Source organism: Aulostomus chinensis, chromosome 12 (genome assembly GCF_037954235.1).
Source record: "Aulostomus chinensis isolate RoL2024-O1b breed Wild chromosome 12, RoL_Achi_v1.0, whole genome shotgun sequence".
In the NCBI taxonomy this organism is placed as follows: domain Eukaryota; kingdom Metazoa; phylum Chordata; class Actinopteri; order Syngnathiformes; family Aulostomidae; genus Aulostomus; species Aulostomus chinensis.
Genome location: NC_141331.1, coordinates 9,369,571 through 9,395,438, shown reverse-complemented (window position 1 = coordinate 9,395,438; position 25,868 = coordinate 9,369,571). Strand labels below are relative to the sequence as shown.

General features: G+C 40.8%; 1 protein-coding gene across 1 annotated transcript; it reads right to left on the bottom strand.

The window, feature by feature from the left end:
* Nucleotides 1–5: 5 nt before the first annotated feature.
* LOC147251937 (uncharacterized) lies at nucleotides 6–25,078 on the bottom strand. The gene is made up of 12 exons (XM_086219962.1): nucleotides 24,792–25,078; nucleotides 16,441–16,550; nucleotides 16,012–16,156; nucleotides 15,350–15,525; nucleotides 15,001–15,166; nucleotides 13,730–13,765; nucleotides 11,359–11,451; nucleotides 9,581–9,607; nucleotides 8,607–8,627; nucleotides 5,919–6,035; nucleotides 4,281–4,340; nucleotides 6–4,170 (listed from the first exon to the last, which is right to left on the bottom strand). Exons 1-12 carry the CDS (start codon nucleotides 24,853–24,855, stop codon nucleotides 4,142–4,144), a joined length of 1,044 nt encoding a protein of 347 aa, XP_086076088.1. The 5' UTR covers nucleotides 24,856–25,078; the 3' UTR covers nucleotides 6–4,141.
* Between the last annotated feature and the right edge of the window lie 790 nt (nucleotides 25,079–25,868).

Below are 25,868 nucleotides of genomic sequence, written 5' to 3'. Positions count from 1 at the left end.
CAGACTCCCATGAAAACCGCTGTTTAATTCACTCCTCAAACATTATTTACAGAAGAACAACACAAGTGCCAGATGACAAAAATGTAGAAGACAGCCCCTACATAAAAAAAAACTAAAATCACAGAATATTTAAATAAAATGGAAAAGGCTTACTGGTATAAATCAGAAATGAATTGTCTAAACATGTTTGTTGAACCAAGATGTATACAGGATAGAATAGTGCGTCTCCCACAGAGATTGTGTTCATAAAAATCACCTGTAAAACATATCTGCTTGTTTGTTGCTCTCAGATAATGACGTCCATCTTTGTAGTCCTCTCTAGGATATTGAAGAGGTGGTATAAGGCAGGAATGGTAAGCTCATGCCCTAGCATTATCTGGCAAGTGCACTTCAAGACCCAACGTATCAATTATTCCTTTAGTTACATTCTAGCTTGGGTACTCCCCCAAACACTTGTGTGTACCAGGAACCTGACCGTTTGGGACTAAATGAAGAGAGGACCATCGACTCAAAACACAAGCAGTCCATGTTTTAGGGATTTTTGTTGTTGTTGTTTCCATTTGGATGCATTCTTTTCTGTCTGTGGATAGCAGTGTGCTTCTGCTCATTACTCCTGACAGCGATGACTTGAACACGCGGCAGTACCAGCATTGTAAAGAGTTGTTCTGCTTAAAAGGCATCAGTGGCTGTGTCTGCACTGTCAATTAGTTTGTGTGTATTTTGTGCATTATCATTGTAGCGGGTGCAGTGAGAGATTTCTGACATTCAATCCACTTGGCTCGTTATCGCAAAGATCAGTGTTGGGCAGTACTACAGTAATAATATTACTTTCTCCGTGAACCAGTGACTGATTATAAAATTTCAGTTAAAAAATAAGTGGTTACAACATTAATTTTGGAGAAACTAAGTCACGTCTTCTGATTAATCTCATAATCTTGTGCAGGTCATGTGGTTAGCTAGCTTGGCAGAGACTAGCATTTGAGAAGAGCAAATAGTCCTGTTTGAATTTGATCAAGATTAAAACCCAGTATTGTGAATATGGAAGCTATGGGCAAGTATTTAGAGTCATGAAGCTCAATGATGAGCCTGATGTGGCCCTGAAGGACGGCTGAGCCGTGTGTGCTTCTCATTTATCCCACATATGAGCAAATTACTGCCTCAGGGCTGGAACTGACTCGCAGACTATCTATGTCTAGCACGCAATTTGCTTGCAGGAAAAGAAAATGTTCACAAAGGCAGCATCAAGTAAATGAATGTCCACGCAAAAGACTACAATCAGTCTGTACTGCTATCGAACTTGATTACAACAGAGGGCACTGTCTACATTCAGACTTGACAAAAGGCCTCAGATTGATTCTTGCTCATTTGAGCTACGGCTAGTAACGTTAGCTCCTGTGATGACGGAAACAGAGGTATGAGGTGACTTAGAACGTGACATTTTCAGTAATGAGTTGACATCCAAATATTTGGTCACAAGTGTTGGTTCAAAGGCAGCATGTCTGATATGCCATTGGAGCATCGTGGTGTTAAAGGAATACAACAAGAACGTTTTTGACTAAGCAGGATAACAACGTCACAAACTTGTCATTATGGGAGTCCAACAGTTGCCACCGAAAGCTGCAAACGTGATAAACACACCCACAGTAATGGCCTTCTGAAAAAAATGTTAGCCACCCTGACCTAGCACATGATGGAATCACATGCTGAAGAAACAAGCAGCATTTCCCTGACATACACAATTACGTCTTAATTTTGAAGGTTACAGGAAAAAATTTTGTGGGGCACGACAAATAGCAGAGTCATGAATTACCACTATTCATGAGAAACAAGCAAAGTTATATCACGTTGAATGTGTAATAAATTACATTTTGAGTAATGACCCCAACACTGGTCAAGGGAAACTCAGTCTACCACAGAGTAGGAGACAAGAAGGCATTTCTAACAGCTCTCAGCAGGCGTCCAGCCCACGGTTCATTCAGTAGAATTATTCAATATGTGACATCACAGAAATTTATCAGCTTGAGGCTAGACCGTTAGCAAACGTCTCTGTCCAGTACTGCAGCTATATGGTGCTTAACAAGTAAAACATGCTACATGAACTGCAGCACTATGCAAACTCTATAACCCTAATGTGAAAGTTTAAAGGGAACAGAGCAAGTACAAAACTGCAAGGCAACAAAAACACATTCAGAAGTTAATATTTTTGTGCTACAGTGGAAAGAAAAAAAAGTCGGGCTCTTTTTTTTTTTTCGTGCCTCTGAGGCATTTCACAATAACAATCACAAAATACCACAACTTATTCAAAGACAATCAGTGTCATCTCTGAGGCACCACTGCCAAATGTAAAAGGAGTTACATAAAATCCATAGGTGAGTGGCATTTCTAATGAGGAGAACTGAATGATTTAAAAAGCAAAAAAACACTGAAACAGCAGCTGGCTTGCTCAAATAAAGAGACACACAATGATGAGAGTTGTGCTGCTGAGGCTAAGAGTTTTGAGCGTTAGTTGAAAAAGTAATAAAACATATATGTGCAGTAAATAGAAGCAAACTGTGAACAAATATACAGCAGCTGTTACAGATAGTGTACGATAATGCAACAATTCGGATATATGAGCGGCTCTCAGTCAGCAGAGATTCAATCTACCAAACACTCCTCGTCTCCTAGTTTGCCTTTTTCACATATAACATCTGAGCTCTCCTCTTAGTGTGTCTGTAAATGGGCCAAGCCAGGCTGTGTCAGTGAAAGGCACTAGAAAGGAGAAATTACTGCATCACAACTAGACCGACACATACTACGTCACAACAATGCCTAATATGTTACTACGTGTTTGAATCATTCTGTCAGTTTACAGGGTTTGTACTCGACTTCAGCTCAGCTCAGTAAATTTGTGATTTTTGCAGTGATTTTTTAATGCCGTTATCTTAAGCTCACTATCTCTGACAGCCATTTTCTCAAGATAATGAAACAATTATCTCAAGATAACAAATTAAATGATTGTAACAAGCCTTTTTCTGTCAAAATAATGAGATGATTAACATAAAGGCATTAAAAAGAAGCTTTAAAATTGTGGTCTTTCTTGATGTTAATCGTGGGTTCGCAAAATTGGCAAATACATTTGTGCCTCCTCACTTGACTTAATTCATAATCAATGTATTTATCTTATAAAAACTCACAGTGAAATGTTGGTGTGGATAATTTTAAATCAACATATAGAAACTTTGTTCATCCTCTCATTTATTTACTGACTGAGGAGAAGCGGTAGCCACCCAACAGGTTTAAAACTAAGCCCCCTCACCAATTAAAAACACACACAAGAACACACATGCATACAATGACATCGGTTGTCCACTGAACACGGACTGGACCATGTAACCACTTCCCAAAATTGCCAGGATTATAATCCTAATCTATTGCTCCTTGTCAGAATCCAGGAAATGAAGTGATAGTTATTGAAGCTATCTGTTATCCAGACATCCTGCATTCAGAGTGCAGATGATGGTAATGAAAACAAGAAAATGTGTTTAATTTTCATGGATTGTTGCCAGTGGGTTGTAAAATCAAGTGGGTGGCCTCAAACTATGACAGAATTAGTGAGCAAAGGGGGAAAAAAAAATCCACTTGTAAGAATTCAGTACAAAGCTAAACGTCTACAACATCGATATCCGTCACAATTTCTATTCACACAAAATTACTGGAACTGCATTATAGTCACACAAACATAAAAAGGTAGTTCTATACTTCTATAATTTAGCCATTTGATATTCACACTTAATTCGGGATTTAATCTCTTAATGACTCAAAAAAAAAGGTTGTTGGATTTGGTTTAAAGTAGGTCTGACCAATCATTTCAATAGATTCCTATGTTTTAACAATCATAAAACCCCTAAATTAACATTTATTTAGTTGCTTTTCTTAACTCCTCTTTACCCACATAAGTGCAGACACGCACTCTCTCTCTTTCTCTCTCTCTCACACACACACACACACACACACAGACACACACACACAGACACACACACACAGCCCTACTTTGGGGCCTCACAGTAAAGCAGCTCTGCGGAGGATAGAGCCTATAACAGTGAGATTGCCACTTTGCTTGACTGTAGTTGGTCCAGGCAGTCGAACGATCATCGCTGGTCTAGGAGGAGTTCAGCAGGTTGCTAAGGACTGCAAAACAGCACACATAAACAATTAAAATCTGAAAATCACTTCAGATGTGAGGGTTTTTTTTTTTGTTTAGTTTTTTTTTTTTTTTTGGCTGTGTTTGTGTGTCATACCCTGGGGATCTGACTGAGCCTCTACTGCATCAGCTTTGCGTGCAGCCTCTGGATCTGCTTCTAATTTCAAAGATTGACAAATTAAAAGAGATTCAGGAGGACAAAAAACAAAAAACAGACATTACACGTCACTTTGGATTTCACAAGCGTTACAGCTAATGGCAGAAGTTCCTATTCATTAGGATAGATCACTTTATGTTGTCCCCCCAAGGAAATTTGATGGAAAGGGAATTTATCCCATTTGTGAAAGTATCTAACTGCACTGAAGATAAATTAAAGATGACAGTGAAAAGCTTCAGGGGGAGTTTCTGAGAACGTTCATTTTTCTCAACTCTAATTGCAAGTCTGTTTCTTTTTTTCTTTCTTTTTCCCCTGGTGTAAATGCTTAAAACTGACAAGTGCAGCGAAGTCAAGTCTTCTCATTTATAGTCAACGGTCTCACTCCGGGCGATACAGTATATGCCGATGACATCACTAACAACAATCCTAATCTCAACGGTTGAGGGAGAGTCATTCATAGTCATAAACATTGCAACTTCCTGAAAAAAATGTCACTTATTTGAGAATTATCTCAGCTATGTTTTGTTATGGATGTATGTGATGTTTTTTTGTTTTTTTTTAAATGTGTTAAGGATTTAAATGCCCCTCCTGCTTTTAGTTCAGTTAATAAACAGGACTGACACAGACTGTAGAGCCACCACTGGTTCGCTGTATTCATACAAACTGGTCCACCCCTTAAGGGAGCTTAAAGTTGTTATAGCAAATGGCCTTAAACTATGGTGGACAGAGATGTGCTTTCATGGGTTCTGTCAGTTTCAAATAAGAAAAAAAAAAAAATAAAAAAATCCATCAGTGACCTGAACTGTTTCACACCTAAAAATGAACACACATTGAAGAAGATATTGCCTGACTTTTGTCCTACTTTGCTTCAGTTGAATGGCCAAATGTTCATGTTGACTGTAAACAGAAACTCTGCTGAATTGGTTGTATTAGTATGCAGGGTGTGTGTGTATGTGTGTGAGTTGAATGTAAATGACAAAACTCTAAGGGGTAAATTGTCTGATGTGTCTCAAAGAATGCCAATCTCCAGTGCACGCTCAAAAATAGCGATAGCAGTGTGTACCTAAAAGGGTACAAATAATTGTCACTGTGGAGGGGTACGCTTTCTGAGGACAACTGGGAAACTTTCGATTCATTTTGTACCTTTTTCTGTACATTGGGAGGTGCGCTTCTGACCTCTAGGAGACAAATATTGTACTTTTGAAGTAATAAATGTACCTTTGAGGAAACATTCTTCAAAAGTGTACCTTCAAGTACCCACACTGTTCTCATCTCATACCTCCATTATTCAGTGTGTACTGCTGCTGTTGAGACCAGAGGAAGAAGAGACTGTCTGCCAATAGAACTCTTGAGGAGTCTGGTGTTTAATTGATGGTTATGAACCAAGTTGTAGCTCCTACAAGGTCCTAGGTCCTAGTACTTTTTCGTTAACCGTCCAAACTTTTAAAGGGAATAACCATAAAATCTCTCCCTGCAGTTAATTTTTCCCACATAGGTACTATAGTCAAGGAAAATGTTAAACCTGGAACACAGCTTTGCTGAGTAAATCTATCAGAAAAAACAACAACATGTACTTACCCTGTCTGTTTTTGAAGCACAGTTTCTTCTTCTGATAGGTGAAGTATCCAGTAACGGCTCCCACTATAGCCACACCGACTGTGCTCAAGATGGCTGCAATCGAGTTGGAGCCGGCTTCTGCAAAAAACACACCCACAAACAGAAAATACTACTTTTCAGTGGCTGTGTATGAAAGAAAGGCCCGTTTTGAATACGTAAAATGTGAATTACACTGTGTTGAATATTTTAACAAGATGGAAATTCAATATCACCACTGGGTGCCATTTTGCACTTGAAACAATAAACGGTGATTCAGCAGCAGTGCTCGATGACATGAATAAATGTGTGTGTGAGAGAGATGCCTCATCTTATTGCAGCCATTTCAAATGCCATTTATTTTCCATATCCTTTAATTTAGACCTTAAAAGGCATTCACTGTGACAACATAAATGGGCCTGCACCTGTAACCTGGTTACTATGACAACAGTGATCTGAACCGTTTTCATGCTGTGTCACAGCATACAGCAAATACCTCTCAAATGAAAGGTAGTCAGACAAAAGCTCACACTGCCACAACGACTGTGAAAAACCTCAAGACAGCCTAGTATATAAAAATATTTGTGTCAGATTTGTGTTGGAATTATCACCAAGTACAACTCTGACAATTTACATAGAGTTTACTGAAGAAAACAATAACTGTGCCAATCAGAACTGAAGATTTTTATCTTTATTGAGGCAGATTTTATGGCTGAGCTGTTGAATCATATTTGAATATTTTCCATCAGTGGCATCAGTATAATACACAGTGTGGCCAATGCTTACTAAATGTACTTTAAATGAGGTATGTAATATGATGCATGATATTGTACTGTACATTGTTTTAGTTGATTACCTCAGTTTTCAAATTCTTGAAAAATTCACATAACCGTTCAGTGATAATTCCTGCTTTATTGTGTCTTCAGTTACGCCACAGGGGTGACGTGTTTTTGTGGGTCGGCCTAGATGTTAGCATTGTCTAAAGTTCCCTTGGTCAGAAGTTAATAGGGTCTCAGAATGGAATTTAGATTATTTAACACTGAAGCAAAGAAAAAAGTACGAGACTTACATGTTTTAAACAAGATAATTTTCACAAACAAATACCACTAATATGTTTTTTCAAGCATAAATGCAAACATTGGCAATCATACAAAGCTAACGTTATGCTAACAAACTAGCCCATGGTAGAATGACTATCAACATTACCACAACTAGCTTCACACTTTTCCTCTTTTCATGGCGATGATGTTTAATGTTACACATTTAAAAACACTGACACATATTAAGCTGAACTACTGATATTATTTAAGACATTTAACTAAAAATATATCCAAAATATCCAATTGACTTTGAGACAAGAGAGCTTCAATTGGGTACGAGGCTGATTGATACTCTAAACTGACCGTAGGTATGACTTTGAGTGTGAATGGTTGTCTGTCTCTATGTGTTGGCCCTGCGATGGACTGGCGACCAGTCCAGGGTGAACCCCGCCTCTCACTAGAAAGCCGCTGGGATAGGCTCCAGCCCCCCCGCGACACTCAACAGGAATAAGGATGGATGGATGGAGCAGGATGTTCATCACAGCTAAATTATTTCCAGATTGGAGTTCTAAACCAGGCAACACCTGAAAGAGTTAGTGTGGTCTGACCAGGTTTAGACAGTTCCATATCTGTAGCCTGTACTGTCATCAAGTATATATATATATAAATTATACATTATCATATATACTATATTGTATGTCTTGGCTGTGTGCCACCGATTAAGGCTCGCTGAGCCACATGCAGCTCAAGAACTGCAGCAGAGTTTTATCAAGGATCAGATCAAACTATGACAGCCAAATTAAATCCGCAACTTCTTTTGAGGAGTTTTGGAAGAAAAAAAAAAAGTAGAAAGAAATCTAAAAATGTGTGAATATGTCATATCTTTTTTTTTATACCGTGATCACCAGCTTATTTTCCCTGCAGTGGTTTCAGTCACCACGCAGGACATTCTGAAGGTGAAGAATGATGTTGTGTGGCTGGAGGATTGAAGACAAACTTCAAGTAAAGTTACGAAGGGAGTGGCATGACACACAGAAACTCCCGGTGGTGTAACTCCAATTAATAAGAAAACAAGTGAGTCACTGAGATTTGGTGGAAAAAAACAGGAGGAATTGAATGAGTTAGGAAACGAGAGCACAGGTGGGTAGAGACGAGTATGAACATGCATGTGCTTAGATGACACACCATGCAGCCACACCAGTTTGTCTAGTGTCACGTGTTTCATGACACACAAAGATGCACCATGGGAACTATGGCAACACAAAGAATCTATGTGAACCGCGTGTGGTCAGCAGGCACAGAGCCACTATCACATTACCGTTCCCTGCAAGGTCAGAGGTCATTAAAAAAAAAAAATCTGCACTGCAAAATTTTTATTTTTAAAAAAATATATCCTAAGATTTGATAATAGTGGTGCATTATAAAACTCAGGTTACATCGCTCAGGTTAGTTCAGGGAAAAATCGGTTTAATTTCTATAATATTCATAAAAACTATGACAATATTCCACTTCGTATGATACAAAATAGCAGACTGCTGATACTGCAGGTGGAGCAGGCAGTTGTTTGTGGTACTAGAGGGGTGGGCGGGTGGGTAGATGTGTTCAAAACAAAAGAAGAAGAAGGATAACTCACCTTTGGTTTCAGGCTTGTCAGCTGTTTGGAACAAAGAACACATTTAGAAACACCATTTAGTCGTGATTCATTAGGCACAAACATCTTTGGAGGGAGACTGATAAAGACCGATTAGCATATGGACACAGAGGGCTGCACACTAAATGTGACAGGAAGAACCGTTGATTCGAACACAGACAGACGTGCACCTGTCGCTCTACTCTTTCTCTTTGTAACAATAGCGGGGAAGTATTTCCAGGGGGTGGCTTGTATCCTGTTTGCATTGCCAGAGGCCTGTCAGTTATATCCTGTGTTTCAACAGTTTTCACAAGCTCTTCTACAGCTTCCGCAAAGCTACATATATCTTGGACTAAGTGACTCCATTCACTTCAGTGTACCTCTCCTATAATTTCACATCAGCTACTCCCTCCTGTACTCCTGGTTTTCCCGTCACCCTTAAACTCCCCTCCCCATTGCCATCGAACAGATTGTCTCATCAACACTGTTTTGCTGGTGTTCCTGGATTAGACTGTATTAAAAGTAGGCGGAGCTAGCGTGACATCATCCACAGCTTTGTGGACTCCCGTTTTGAAGCCCCTTAGGCCGTCACCATCTTGGATTTTCTTCTGGAGGTAAAGAAATTAGACAAAATGGTGCAGGTGGTAAAGAGCGAAGAATTAATCTGACTGAGACTAGCGCCAACTGTGACAGCACCCCTACCTGTCACTCAAAGAGGCCACGCCCTTAATCATATTTACTGATATCTGCGGATTCTGCGGAGCAATTAGAGTTGCTACGCTAACCACACATAACCGCATGGCCTCTACTATGATTTTTATGATTAGCTGGTCAATTTTCCAGGGTCCTTTAAGCATGATGACGAGGTATTGGTTAACTATTAATATTAATAATTGTAGTAATTTCAACTTCACGCAATGACATGCTGTTGTGTTAATGAATATATTGATCATCCTAAAAAAACAAAAGAACCTCACCGTCTACTGTGGCCTCAGCAACATGTGCTAAACAGGAGGGGAAAAAAAGAAAGAAGGGGTTAAAGGGTGATGAGACCTATTTTCTTGTTTTTAAATGAGTACAGGTGGATGATTCCCTTTATGCCTCCAGGATACCGAGAGCTCTAAAGTTTCTGTCTGTCTAGTATGACACATACACACACACGTATCCCTCTGTACCTTCATGGAGATGGTTTTATAATATCAGACAGATAAAATATCTGGGGGAGACACACACACACACCCTCTGTGTCTCTCTCTGATCTTCAGTTTGATCTATATGCAAACAATTCTGTTATCTCCCTCTGCAATGCCTGTCTGTATACGCCTGTGACAACATGGCGGCCCTGTACCTGCCTCAACTTGACAAAGCCATTAATAACAGAGCACATGAGAGGAGTGCCTTTCACTAGATTATAATGATTACACTGACCTAGATGAATCAGCTTACAGGTGGGAAATAAAGGGAGAGAGAAAGGCCTTGAAGGAAATCTCCTTCCTGCTTTGCTCCCAAACTTGCCTTCAAGCTACTGATGAAACTTTCTCAACCCACCAGGTACAAGCTAGTAAAGTTGGTCTCCTGAGGTGAGAACGAAGCTCATCAAATTTAAGTTTCAATCAGGCAGAAAAATGGGCAAAAGTTAAAAGGCTAAAGTGCTAAAAAAAAAAAATCTGAGGGAGATTTGTAACTTTATAGTGGAAATCCAGACGGCGGCTGTTTCGCTGGGTGCATAAAAATGACGGGCTCATGATTTGATATCGTTGCTCACAAATGCACTGTTGATAGTCTGAAACCCATTCATGTGAACCGGGTAGGAAAACACTGATTAATGCTTTATTGTATAAAAGAATAATACGCTGAATGCTGATCTTCACTCAATGCCCCAATGTTTTTCTGTTCAAATAGATGACCATCAGGCAAGGGGACGCAACTTTAGCCACCTGTCAGTTTATAAAGGAACTCATTTCAGCTTTTAAAAAGAAATAAGGGCTCCTTTCACTGGAATTTCTGTTCATGCGTAACTGTAAAAACAACAAAAAAAAGTGAGAAGGTGCCAGATACATCCAGTCACTTTCTTTCCAGTTTCTTTTTTTTAATCTACTGAAAGATAATCGAGGACCAAAATGTCGACTCAGTCCTTTTGGAAAAAACTCACATGTGCAGTCCCGTGTTACCATCGTGAACAATAATGATAGAGCCTGTATTATTTTGCTTTACAATGTTATTATTACAATTGTTGGAGCAAAGGCAGAAGAAAGCAGTGTGGGATTTACGTTTTTCAACAAAGGAAAATACAGAAAAAAAGATTTACTTGACATTTTAAGCCTTCGTGGATTTTAGAATATATTTCTAAGTTTACAAGGGGCAACTGAATGCACCATGGACGATTTAGACGTCAGATTTTATTAGGTTCACATGAATGTAGCGTTCACAGTCCGTGTGGTGCTACCCGCATTTGGTGCATTACGGGTGTTAATTTCAGACTCTGTCAGTACGTAGACACTGAATGTAAAAATATAAAATGATTTTTGACAATTCAGCAACACTGAAGGCAAATGTTGGTAAGGGAGCAATAAATCATGGTCTAAACTTGGCTCATCTTGTTCCGTGTAGTTTCAAACTGCGTGCTGGGTAATCAAAAGTCCTCCGGTACATAAAGTTCCTTGACTGTTTCTTCATGCAAGCCTGCTGGTAATGCTGACTGTAAGAGCAAATGCTGCTGCAGCCATGAATAATTTCAACATATGTGGTTACTAACCTCCCGATCCAACACTGCGGCTTTGCCCTGGCTGTGGTGGGTTGTCCACTACATTCAAATCTCCCAGAGCATCTTCCAAGTCAAATCCCCCGGCTGAAAAAATGATTAGACATCACATGGTTACAGAAATGCAATATTAATCCCTATAGGGACATTCTCTTTCCACTGTCCCCGCCCAAGTGGAATAACATCCAGATGTTCCCCAATAACATGTTGTCTCTCTAACACACTATATGGCACCATGTCCATGTTAAACTACTGTTCTGAAAGATATAAAACACAGTGGAAACATTATTTATTCCAGTCCCTGATGGCCACGAGTCAACGCCCTGCAGAGCTGTCCTCCATTGGACACATGAGCAGCTCTGAGGCCAAAGGGTGTTAACAGTGATCGTGTGAACTGGTGATCACTTTGATTAAAGGATATCTTCTATCAGGAGCAACACCTTAGCTTTACACTATATTATTTGGGGGAAAACCCCGAGAGACATGTACAGCATGTATGACTCAGTGCACTACAGTGTTTTAGACAGGGCAGGGCGAGGTAGGATTGCAGAATTATTTTATGGTTGATAAAATCTCAGAGGCAAAATCATCCCGTGAAGTGCAGTACTCCTTCATTTAACAAGTCCTAACAGTAAATCAGCACAGCGCTCACATTGTAAAGCACCATTTTTTTTACAGACATGCACGTGAATGTTGAGTAATGAGACCATATTCTGAGCCGGAGCCAAGTTTCACACTGATACTCTCCTTTCTTTATTGTTCCACAGCCTCTCAGTTACCCTCCACACCTTGTCCTCTCTCTCTCTCTCTCTCTCTCTCCCCCGTTCCCCTTCCCTTTACTTATCCTCTCATCTTGCTTTTTTTTTTGGTCATCATACTTATTTTGTACTTTCACTTCTCGCTGAGCTCTGAACCACTTGTCTCTTCAAGTCTTTCTTTGGCTTCCTCTAAATATCTCAACTCGTTTCCTCCTGTCACCACAGTGAGAGAATGTTCACATGCCAGTTATCACATGGAAGAAACCATGACTGCAAACATTTCCTCAACACTCAACTGCACCCCCCCCCCGCCTTTTCTTAGCAATGCTATAAGAGAAGATGATGGCCATCTTAACTTAAATTTACAATATATCCGGTTACAAACCAGATTGAGATCCCAGGAAGGTTTGCAAAGTAGAAAGAAGAAGAATTCAAGAAAGACAAAGGGAGAATGTAGACAACATAAACAGAGGCGCCACTTCAGCTCTGATAAAATTGCCATGAGATCATTTGGGAGGTTACTTTCTCAAACCATACCACCACCACCACCCCCACCTCACCCCCCTCCCCTAATTTAGGAGGTAAATTATACGAGCCAACATCCCACCTCACAACCTGCCAAAGTAATTTGTGTTTATTGATAGAAAAACACATCTGTTTCTCATTGCTTTGTTCAGAAAAAAGGGAGTTATAGTCATGTACATTTTTTTAAATGACACACACACAGACACACACACACAAAATCTTTATGATCTTCCTGAGGTCAAATGATGACACTTTGGAAATCTGATATGTCGAAAGGACAACACTTATTGCCATCCACACCAGAGCAGGACAAGATGGCAGATACCCCTCTCTTCTGTGTGTAAGGGTCCATTAGGGAGCTGAGATCCACAGAGACTAGCTGCTAGTTAGCTTAGTAAAATCAACAGTAGTGGTTGGAAGGGTTAGCATAGCATAAATTGTCGTTTCGTAACAAAAAAAAATGTAGCCATAATAATGCAGGTAAAAACTGTTTTGAAAAAAAATGTATTTGATGACTTTTGAGGGAGGTATGCTAACCTGCCCACCCACTACCATTCACTGTGCTAAGCTAATTGGCAATCAGCAGGTCTACGTGGCTCTCCGCACCCGATCGAAGCACACATCTATGTCCTTGTCTGGTTTGGTGTGTGGGTGGGGGGGTGGAATGTGTGATTTTTTTTTTGACCGGAACGTCTGTGTTTTATTTAACCAAATTTGTGAAATCAGTATTCAGTCGGTTTACCTCAAACAATACAAATACTATTTCCAAACACAACTGCTAATACTGTTGTTTTCCCACACAGTGCCTGTTCAGTGGCTTTGTCATTTTGATTTAGAGTGCTGCTTTGATCTAAATGAACACAATGACAGTGTCAATACCTAAGTAGTTAATCAAATAATAGATAGTTTGTCCTGAAGTGCCCTTTGCTGTCATATTTAAAAGGAAGTGTGGTTTGTTTAGCTAGGGAGAGACTTGTCTCTTAACCTGCGGAGGTGTATGAATCGTGGCTGAATCATTTGTGGATTGTTGAAGTGACAGAGCCTCTGAGGACAGAAAAAATGAAATTAAAAAATATCTTTACCTGAATCCACCTCAGGCACAGGAGGGTCCACTTTATCTACGTACAAAAACAAAAACATTGTTGGATGACAACAAAGTCAAATCTAGATGATCATTACTGATCAAATCTGATGACGAAGGGTACGACGAGCAGTGTTAACTTAGTTGGTCTGTTATGTATGTTACTCTTTTAGAAATGCTAATTATATAAAGAATATGCATTTGAAAGACAAGCTTTGAATCGCTTCAACAACTAATACCACCTTGCCATCCCCGTATGTACTAAACCTGCTTTAAAAGCTGCCTGATCCTGTTCCAGCTGCGAGGAGAGGAGGGGTTGACTTTGTGTTTTTCTTTCCTCTGGCGCGTCATGTTCAACGTCACAAACACAGTTAAAGGAGTAAAAGATGTTGTCAAAACAGCAGTTGGGCTTGTATAATAAGGTAGCTGCAGTCGTAGCAGCACGGTGGACAGTGACAGCGTTTCTGTTGCACTTTTTTTTCAAACTCAGCACTGAATGGACCACGTTAGAACGTCACTGTTTGAACACAAACAGGTTGACTTGGTTGCTGTGTTGACAAAAAAGTCATGGACGTTACCACGAGGAGTTTTCATTGCCTCTATGTATTTTGTTGATAGTGGATCTCCGACCGCTCGTCGTATGTGTGTCTGAGATTGGAGGCACTGACCGTAGCCAATGAATGCCCGTGTCTGCTAGAGGGTCATTTGAGGTTCTCAGGTTCCAACAGCAGACAAAAGCCAGATGCTAGCAGCGGTTTGTGGGTTATTTGCCAGCGGGAAAGGCAAATCTCACAAGGCATATTAAAGGTTTTTAAACAACAGGCATGGCAGCAGCACCAGTTACAGGAGCAAAAGTGTACTAAACACTACTTTTAAAGACCATTCATTACAAAAATAGTACCGGAGAACATTCAATAACAAAGCCAGACATTGTATTGTAAGACATCACATAAGAATATAAGAGATCTATTATGAGCAAAAACTGAATCTATGTTAAATGGAAAGAATCGTCTCTACTGTTTCGCCATGGAAGGCCGACAGATGCTAAAGAGCTGAGCTCATTTACTGCTCACATCTGCTCTGCTCACTGTGGCCCTTTTATATGGTTTTGTTCTTGTTTTTGTGACCCTTGACACGCTATCATTCACACGTCACTGCATCCAAAATCTTTAACAGATTCTTACCCACTGTCTAAAGACACTATTATGCACCACCTTAATGAATGAAAATACAAGTATTCATGAGTGAGCAATGCTAAATCTCTATTCCAACCTGTAGGGAGGAGGGACTTCACTTCTGTTACCACATCTGCCACCACCTCTTCCACGGAACCTGGGTTTGCTGGTTGGGTACCGGTGGCTTCACTAGTTGGTTCTTCCTCATCAAGGGGCTCAGTTGGATCTGCCACTGGTTTGGTCTCCCCGTCAGATTCATCCTCCTATTGTGTCAAATAGCATATACAGAGGGTGTATTAGCTTGTTAGCATCCTGTACAGCATCAGAGTTATACCCAGCATGACAGCAGTCATATGATATGATGAATAAAAAAACAACAACGTGGGGATCATTTTCATATGACACTGCGAGATGAGGTTTGAATGAGATGTTGTTCCAAAACTAACCTCCTTGGCAGGTGGTGCCTCGGTGCCGACAGTGGCTTCCTCCTCTAAGTGAGGTGTTAGTTCATCAGCCTCGGGATCTTTCACATCTAGATCAGCTGCAGGTTCTGGATCAGCTACAGGTTCTGGATCAGCGTCAGGCACTGGAACAGCTTCAGTCTCTGGAACAGCTGCAGGCTCTAAAACCGAGAGGGGGACAGGTGTTAGATGGCTGATAGATAGCGTGTTGTTACCTTATAGAGGTAGTACTTCGTATATTAACAAAGTACATGGAAGGAGAGGATATGGTGGTCAATTCAATTATCATGAGGATGAATGAAGGCTAAAACAACAGATTGGAGTAACTGCAATTTTTAAATGACGCTAACCCCGATGGAGTGGGAGAGCCGACATGAAGTGGAACAACACCAGTAGAGATTCTGACAAAGAGTAGAACCTGCACACTACTCTTTGCCTCCAGAATATTTTGTTTTCCCAGTTGCTACGTTACGGTTAAGCAACAGTAAATGAAAAACACATTTGAGCAATGAACAGCGTGTGAATTGTTCTTTTTGCCAGCTTAGTAAAAGAAAAGTGGAGGACGTTTACAGCATTTGGGTCATATGATCATCTAAGTACAACATTATCATTTTTTGAATGTGCATATTTGAACTCCTGCTGATCACCTTGTGTTGCTGCAGCTGCTTCCGCCTCTGTGTTTAAAGCAGGAGTCACTTCATCTGCATCTTCATTTACTGGAGTCTCCGGTTCACTGGCATCAGCTTCAGAGTCAACGGCGGGCTCCGTTTCAGACCCGATAGATGGCACTTCCTGTGTGCAGTAAGAAAAAAGAAGTTGTATCTCTTGAAACTGAGTTCCAAAAAAATCCCTACATCTATATTTATTTTTAGTGTTTCATGTGGTTGGGGGTTTTAAGATCATTCATGTCAGTTAGTGGTTAACCATCTTCTGCAAAAAAAACCCCACTAAGACTAACATGATGTTTCTTCTAAACACCCCCTTGTCTGAGGATTTCGCAAGAAGTACAGTGAAAAAACTGAAACTACACACTAGCTTCAAGCCTAAAAAGAATCCAGCAAACAAAATCTCCTCACATCTGCTGTTGGGTCGGATCCATCTTCTACCTCTGGTTCGGATGCTGCGACATCTTCTTCAGGGACCGGGGTACCGGCATCGACTTCTTCGTCTGTTTGGGCAACATCATCTAAAGAGAGAAATGTACAGGAAGAAGTTATGAAATAATGAAGAAAGAGCACACATCCAGTGAAGCCTAGACTTCTGGGACATATCACTTTCAAACAAATAACAGAAAACCTGGCGCTTCAATAAACATCAAACGACTGACAGAAGACATTTTGTTTTGAAATGGGGAAAAAAGAAGGCAGACATGGCAACCCAAACTTCCTCTCTGTGTCTCAAAGGGAGTTCCCTGTGTGCAACACAACTCTAAAATTGACGATATTTGGCTGAGATGTTGTGTCTTCTACTACTCACACGACTAAAACAGAATCAATAGAATATACGTCTGGTAGTAATTAGTTTAATGACTGGCAATTTAACCCTGTGGCTTTAATCCATCTTTGTCATTGAAATTAATGTGTGAAGAGTCATTAACAGTTGTGGATCTAGCAAATCCACACACACATACACACACACACACACACACACACACACACACACACACACACACACACACACACACACACGGTCACACCCTGGTCTGATTGGTTCCTGGTGCAACAATGATATGACTGACACATCACTCTCATCTGACCTGCTGCGACACCATGAGGCCTCGACCTCCACTGGCATTGCGACTCTGTACTAATTAGAAAATACAAAGAGCACGTCTTTGTTATTCTTTGTACAATTTCTGTGTGTGTGTGTGTGCGTGTGTGTGTGTGTGTCTTTGCGTGAGTGCTGTGACATTCCCCAAGTGCATGTGAGAAGCTGAAACAGCAAGCTGTGCTCTGATTTCAGCAGCAACTTGATGATGCTTCATCCAGAGAAGTTGCCTTTTCTAAATACAGTGATATAAACATTAACTGAAAGACGTCGCCCTCTAGTCATGATGTCATTAACATGACTTCAACATCACCATTACTAACTTTATGCTTCCTTCTGCCTTCAGTGTGATGGGATTTGTTGTCATGTTTAGCCACTTGATGGCCACCACTGTTGGTAAGACATATAAGCTTCGAAATCCATCCATCCATCCGTTTTCTAAACTGCTTGTCCATTGAGAATCGCAGGGAGCTGGAGCCTATCCCGGGTCACCAGTCCGTCGCAGGGCCATCAGGAGCAATTAGGGGTTCAGTACCTTGCTCAAGGACACTTGGACATGGTCACTGGGGGAAGTGAGGATCGAACCAGCAAGCCTTTGGTTGCTAGAAGGCCAATCTACATCTGAACCGCTTCGAAATTCACAAATATGAGATTAACTGTTGTGTTGTATTTTGTAGAGCAAAAAGTTAGAACATAATGAGTGTTTATAGCTAGACTGATGATAGCTGTTGCTAAGCATGGTGTTTCTATTTAGCAGAAATACATGATTGGTAGAAATTTAGCTGGAAATACCAGTACACATGTGATTTAGCCACATTTTCATGCTACAAGCTACATCAGTCAACACATCAGAAAGCAGGTCTGAACCACAAAAACGATGGGATTTCATCCTCTCATGCTCACTGGAAAAGGTAAGTAAATAAAAATGGCGACGTGACTTTTGCTGTGGTCCGTAGCAAACAAGCTTCATCTCTTGCATCGCTCTGGAAACTATGATTTGTCGGCTCTGCATCGTTTCATTCACGAAGGGATGTTGCAACACGTCTTACAATCAAAAAGCTGTCATTTCTACAATTTGAATGTTGTGTTCGGCCAATGTGCAATTTCGATCATATTTTGATGAATAAATTAAAAGTTTCCAATACTTCCCCTCTTATTCTTCCTGTCTTGACGCAGGTGCCGGTTGCCATGCATGTTTTTAACTAAGTCTTGGGGTGTTTGCCAAGCTTGATTATATCAGAGTCAGTGGAGCCTGAAGGCAAAGTATTTCCATCACATTGTAAATTCTGAACAGCACTGCTGGTGACACCTTGGCTCATTTCACACACAAACACACATTCGTATACCGGTGAGAATCCACACATATAAGCGCACACACAAGCCCAATGAAACACATACCACTGAAACATGAATGAGACACGCATGGATACTGACCCAGGGAGATAAGAACAGGCACTCTTTGTCTCTATCACTCGGTGTTTTTTCAACATGTCTAACGGTCCCATCTTCGCCTCCAACATAAACATGAGTCAGTGCCCCCCATGATTATTTAAGAATCAAACGACATTTGGAGCTGAGTAAACAGGTCTGCAGGTGTGTGCATATGTGTGGGTGTGGTCAACAAAAGGTAGGGCTTGGAAATTAATCAGGTTTTGTTTTCAGCTACAATTTGGGAAGATAATCGAGATTGAAAACGGCTACTAGGTCAAGCAGTGTTGGAAGTAGCTGGGCTGAGTATCGGCAAGGCCCTCGCGACACGAGTAACAATACATGGGTCGCGATTTGATTAAATAAATACTGCAATTAATCAATAAAATAGAGGTAAAAATGTACAATACGTTACTTATGACATTGGTGTGTAACACCTGGGTAGTTGCCATTACATACAAGGATCACAAAACAGTTTTATCACGTTTTATTGTGACATGATGTGACACAATGAATATTGCGATAAATCGATAAAAAAAACAGCTGTAAATACAGTATATATTATTTATTACACTGTTGTGTACTACCTGGGTAGCTGTCATTACATACATGGTAAAATTGTATCATGACATATTGTGGTATTGATACTGGGGTTTGGAATCGATACAGTACTGTGAAAAAAACTACTCCATTACATACCTTTATCTATTTCACAGTTCTACAAAATGATACGTTAGAGTGCTTTGAGTACTTTTTGTTGTATCTAGTAACATAACTCATTGGGTCTCCAATTCAAGTAACCAGTTATTTAGTTACTTCTTCAAACAAGTAATCTGTTTGTGTAGAAAGTTCCCGTCACATTCACACCGTTTCTGTGCCGCTCAGATATCGAGATAACAAAGATATCTTTTAATGTCGTCGAAGAACTCGCTTTATTTTGACCTTGTGGGTGAAAGGGATATGAACATAAAAGTGAAATGCATGCAACAGGTTTTCTTTAATGTCAGTTAATATGTTAAGTAACTTCTAGAAGGAACATTACCTACCTACATCACCTACACTGGACACGCTCTTTTTTACAATGACGCTCTCTTCTTGTGACAACAGACACTGAGCTGAAACCAATTCAGTTCTCTGGAAATACTTGAAGGAGTTTGAAGAGGAAAAACAACAAACAAACAAGCCAGCCAGCAAGCAAGCGTGATGTTTCCAAAGAAATCCCTTTGGAATAATTGTAAATTACAACGCTGATCTCAGTATTGGCTGTTGCCTGCACAAATAAATAAACTGGCATTAGACGACATGAATGTATATCACATGAATGAGGTTTGAGGCATGTTCTCTTTCAGTTCCTGGCCAAAAGAAACTTAATCGAGACTTTTAAACCCCTCTTGTCTAATTAGGACAAGAAACAATAATAATAATAATAAAAAAAACTGAACATGAACTATGATTGTAACAGATTGTAATTTATGGAATTTTTTCAGACCACGATCTCTTGATGAGCATGAATGAGTTTCATGGCACCGTGCAGAGTGAGTAATGCCTCTCAATCTGTATGTGAGAGACAGTCAAAGACACACTTTTTCTTCTGTCACTTCATAGAACATAATGTTCTCATCTATCAGTTTGCCACTTCTTCCTCTAACTCCCATAACCCCCACCACAACCAGTATGTACACCCACACACACACACACACACACACACAAGCTCATGTGTACAAACTCATAAAAGCGCTCCCTCTCCTCCCCTTCCAGTCCAAACATACTAACAGCCACATGTTCACACAAGTACAGTACGAGTATTCTCACGCACGAGGAGTGAGGGGTGTCCTGTTTTGCGTTAGCGCAACAGTGTCACAAATCATCTCAAGCTCTCTCTCCATCCTTCCCTAACTTTCCTTTTGTCTTAAACCCTTTCCTCTCTCTCTCTCTCTCAAACTTATTACTCCCCCTGTTTCTCCGCAGCCACTCTCCCTTGAGGCTAATGAGTCATCGGTGTCTGTCTGACATGGTCGCACGCTATTGTATGAGTCAGTGTTAAATGGCAAAAAAAAAAAAAAAAAAGGGTCCCCAAAAGTAAACTCTTAAGTCAAACCAGTTTGCACAAGTTGCATTACTATTCTTTTGAAGACAAGTCATGAGGTTTGAATTAAGTTAGACTGTTACAGATCGGAATGGCTTTGAATTGAGTTGTTTACGATGTATATCTATGGCGTTTCTTTTATCAAATTATCTGCTCTAGCTAAATATGTCCTGGCTACTGACGTGGGTAAATCTTTGATACTGGGCTTCTTGGTGGACAAGCACCTCTTTGTTCACTTGAAACATTTATGGAACTATTCTATACCAATGTGTACACTCGAAACCTAGTTTCTTTTATTTTCAAGTAGCCAGGATTTGGGGCTGACTTGGGAAATGCAGCTATAAGGGGCACCAGGTTTGTCCATGTGGGTCGCCTGCATGCATCACTAACAAACATTTCGATGTAACTGAGGCAACAGCAGGGTCCATGGGAGACGGGGCATCAGTTGTGAGTAAAAGGCTCACAATCTAACTTATATAACAAGTCTTTTTTTCTTTTTCCACTAGCAAGGTCTGTGGCCAAAGTTTTTGTTTTTACTTGCCCCAACAAAATTGTTAATAGGAGTTTTTTTTCCCCCCTTCTTCTTCTAACGAGTCTCCATTCTGTGGCACACAAGTTGCAAGATTTATTGGCCCAATGTGGCATTTTTATTTGCCCCGGTGTATATTATTAAGCACATTTCATTAGGGGTTACATCTTATTGTTTTTAGCTATTAAAGGTGATACAGCATGACAGCTTTATGCGTTAGGTCGCTGAACAATAAAAAGGTGCCATGCTAAAGACAAAATTAGTCAGAACAGCATTGTGAATCAGGTATTGTGGTGCTGCAGGGACATTCCAGCCAGGAAATGGTATTCTACAGACTCAAAACAGCGGCATTTGGCACAGACCCCCTCAAAAACTCATACCATTTTAGATTAAAATGCGATTAATGACAACAGAATTATTACAGCTAATATCATAAATCATACTGCGAGCAAACCAGTTAACATAACCGAAAAAAATAGGACTTTCCAAACCCTTCAGCCCTGTTCTAGTCGTTGCTGATGTAGGTGCTACTGCTTACATATGATGGAACATTTCACCTTGACTCGTGAAGATGTTCTCTATAATTTAAAACTAGAATTACCGCCTCGTGGTTGTAGGCCTCCGCCAACCAGTCCAGCTGCTGGACTGGTTTACATGAACGTTTATCCAGATTCATATAATTAACTGTGTGTAGTGACGACTTTAAAAGGAATTAAATTGAAGGTTTTAAGTCTATTTTTTGGTGAAATGGAATACATTTACTTGAAGGTGCCACTGAGCTGGTACTGAACATGGCTAGAGAGGTGTTTTTGTCAGAACGTTATGATGTCACATCAAGTTGATCTTTCGGATATTTACTTACAGTGACATCAATTCATCATTTCATGACATTAAACATTGATGTGAGACTTGCCGTAATTTCAATATGATAATGTGATCAGTGCTGAATCACCCAAAAGCGGCGGATGGATTTTTATGAAATTTTATAAGATGACACAGTTTGGAACAATTGATTAGATTTGGAATTGATCCGCATCCGATGATGTCATGGTGCCTTGCTCTCTGAATGCCCTCTATAATAATAGAGAGAAATCTTTAGTTATGGTGTTCTGTGAGTGTAACCTTCGTTGCTTAAGCACGCCCGGACTCGAACCAGCGACCATCCGCGTTAGCAAGGCTAACTTCAATGAGCACGAGCATCAGTTGTGATTGTGTCTTTTGAAGTGTCGGGGGTGAGGTCTACTCACTACTCATCACTACCTGCTGGTCACTGCTCCACGGGGTCACGGTGACCTTGACCTCTGACCTCCACAATCTAAACACTTGAACCAAATATGAGGAAATCCCCTCTTGAGTTTACTGATATTTAGTTCACAACCCAGAAACACGCCGTCCTCAGACACATCTGCTCCTGGTGTAGAGGCATAAAGGAGGAAGTATTTAATTCCCCCGAAATAAATCAAACAATAGGCTTGAACACGTGTTCCATGAGTCAGTCTGATGGGTGTTTCAGTACCAGGACGTTATTTTAGTGCGAGAGATCATCCGTTGAGTGAGAGGGATTAATAAATATGTGCACAAGCGTGTGTGTGCGTGTGTGTGTGTAACCAGTAACCAAGCCTTGCCCAGTAACAGTACACCTGAAGCTATGTTTGAGTGTGTGTGTGAGTCAGGTGATACGCCAGCACATTGTACCAACAGGTATGGTTCTATTGTGTATTTGTGGGACAGAATGTGCTGTTTACCACAATCATGCCCCCATAGGAGTAAAAAAAAGTGTGTGTGCGCTTCACATTTTACCCACCAAAGAGTGTTTTATGTGTGGGTAGTTGAAGGTATAAACACACACACACACACACACACACACCTGGCACACATCACACAGGCCTTTGCTCTTTCATCTTCCTCTAAGACACACATGTTCTAGAACTGACTTATGCACACGCACGCACACTCACACACACACACACCTGGAATGTTTGTTTGAGGGCCAAAATAGCTCAGCGAGGCCCTGTCGCTGTCTTTTCTCAAGTTGGTGAATGTCACCTTGGACTTTTTTAATGAATCAAGGACCCTCATTTATTCTGTACATTAAGGCTACTGCCCACACCCACACAGATGCTGAGGGCCCAGGGGGAGAGGAAAGGGGCTGAAAGTGGTTGTGTTGTTGGGTGTTGTCTACAGCTGGACCTGGATCTGATTACTAAAACACTCCCTATCCGTCACCTCTATAGCACACTCACTGTACAATATGTGCAGCGGACATAGCAAACCATCTTTTTTTCAGTGTACACTAGCAAGCACAACCACATCTCGCCTTCCAAAGAAAACATCCATTAGGCTTGTAATGAAGTTAAGAAAAGAGAAAAATGCGTAAGAAAGTAAAAGAAGGAAATGTGTGTGCGTGTGTGAGGGTGGTTCCTGAGAAAAATGAAGTGGTCGAGCGACACTGCCCCACAATCACAACCAAGCGCACCAACGTTCAAGAGAATTGCGATTGCATGATGATGAAGAGGCTAACTTTTCCTCATTCTTTCTTCTCATGTAAATCTCTGTCTTCCCTCTCAGTCGGCCGCATTTTTCTTTCATCTTCCTCCAACATCTTCAGTGCTTCTTTCTCAGGGTCTGTCCCTTCCTCACTACTTCCTTTGTTTTATTGCATGTTTGAACAAAATGAAATCATGGCATATGCCGCAGGGGATATTGGCCAGTGGAAGAAGAAGAAAAGAAGCATAAAAACACAAAAAGGAAGACAAATGACAAATATAAAGATGAAAAATGGCATTTAGAGATTCAAAAAAAGCAACAGGGATCAAATGAACAAGCTGCAAGGCCACTAGGGAAGCACAGATGTTCGACAAGGCCACTTAAACTTTTATCAGCCATAAATCCTACACATTAACAGATACTATCTTGAGTTTTTACATTAACATCCACATCATTTTTCTAAAATATCAATAAAAATGTCCAAAAAAGGGCTCTATCGTTTCCTGGATCTGCCCCAAAATTTAATGGGTTCTCCCTTGGGCCATTCTCCACCCCTTCGCTAAGTTTCATTAAAAACAGACGGGGGGGACGGATTTTTTTTTTTTAATTTTATGTTTTGTTTTGTTTTTTTTGCATAATCCTTCTAACAAACAAACAAACAAACTTAACAACATCCCATTCTTGATGGAGAGAATAAAGCAAGCAGAGAGGGAAAGGTAAAGAGGGTGAGAATGAGTTTAGTAAAAGACAATGGGTCCACCACCACACCCCTCATGGGCTAAAACTCATGTTGAGAAAAGATAAATGACATGACACACCGAATTCAGAGATCAAATCTGGACTGCTGCGCTCTGACAATGGAGACAGGGAGGGTTTTTCCCCCCCTCAGTCATTCAGAATGAAAATGCTGAAGGTGAATTGTAACACACACACGCACACATACACACACGGAGACTGATGGATGGATGATGAAGCAGAGGTGGAAAAAAAGACATAAGGAGAGCAGACAGACAGACAGATAGATAGATACAAAGACAGATGAATGGATAGAGAGAAAGACAGATGCATGCATGCAAATTGAAGAAAAATCTGCTGACTCTGGCCTGAATATATTAAAATTAAATCGTTACCTTGTGCCTTGGCGCCTCCAGCCAACAGGCTTCCTAATAGCAGAATCCACAGGTATGACATCATGGGAACACGGTGTTCTGGCTGCGACTAAACCGGGGTTGACACTGTCTTTCTTCAGCCCTCAAACGGGACAATTAGCCGGCGTGCAGGTGGGTCTGGAGGGCGTGTTTGTCGGTGTGTGCTGGTGCGTTGCTGTGCGTCGGATCAACCCCGTGGCGTCTCCAAGGCGCTCAGATGCTCAGCTCGGCTCTGTCGTCCTCTCCTTTTGTCTCGATTGGAAGAGAGAAGGTCCAGTCTTTATTAAGGTGGGCGGGTCTTTGCGCCCAAATGCAGACAGGCAAGCAGACATAGGGCTGGGTTCGGTCCCGTGAACACAGTGCACTTGTCAGGAGTGTTTTGGTTTTTTTTTTTAAAAAACATGTAGCAGCATCTATGACGTGTATTTAACAGTTTCTTTATAATAAACTTTAAAAAAATATATACAAAATTTTAAAATATCCTGAGTGATTTCATCCAGTGGTGCTCCTCGGTGGCAGGACTACAGTTTGATTCATTTTAATCCAGCACTTGTATCCGTCCTAAAAGAAGTGTATGATTTAGGATGAAATTTAAAAAGAAAAGAAAAGAAAATGAACTACCTCGTGCCATAAATCCTACACTTGGCTCAGGGTGGGGGATTTCCTGAATTAGCCTTCTGTAAGAGAAAACGTCCCATGACATCATTCAAACCAGCCACGGTTCAATCTGAGAAGAACCCTCGTCTCCTTCCCTCCCTTGCGTGCTCCCCAATCACCTTCCCTCCTTCCCTTCCCCTTTGTTCGAACACCTGTGTCAAATGATTTTACTAGTTCTGATCAGCAGATGGTGCCATCCATCACGGGCTACACTCCGGTTGCTCCTCCGTGATGACTCAAACCTCCATGGGGCGAATTCCAATCTTCTTGATTCTGTACCTCAGTCCTTCCGTGTGAGAGGAAGGTGAACAGGCCCGGAGGGAGGCGTGTTGAATCACGAGGTTTCAAACAAGTCCACCTGCACCTTCATGTGACGCGGTGAATGGTGGGATTGAGATGATT

Coding starts and splice junctions, on each gene's coding strand:
- LOC147251937 (XM_086219962.1), bottom strand. CDS start 24,855: ATGATGTCATACCTGTGGATTCTGCTATTAGGAAGCCTGTTGGCTGGA. Junction 15,167..15,349: donor AGGCACCACCTGCCAAGGAG/GTTAGTTTTGGA, acceptor TTGACACAATAG/GAGGATGAATCTGACGGGGA. Junction 6,036..8,606: donor TGACAAGCCTGAAACCAAAG/GTGAGTTATCCT, acceptor TGTTTTTTGCAG/AAGCCGGCTCCAACTCGATT.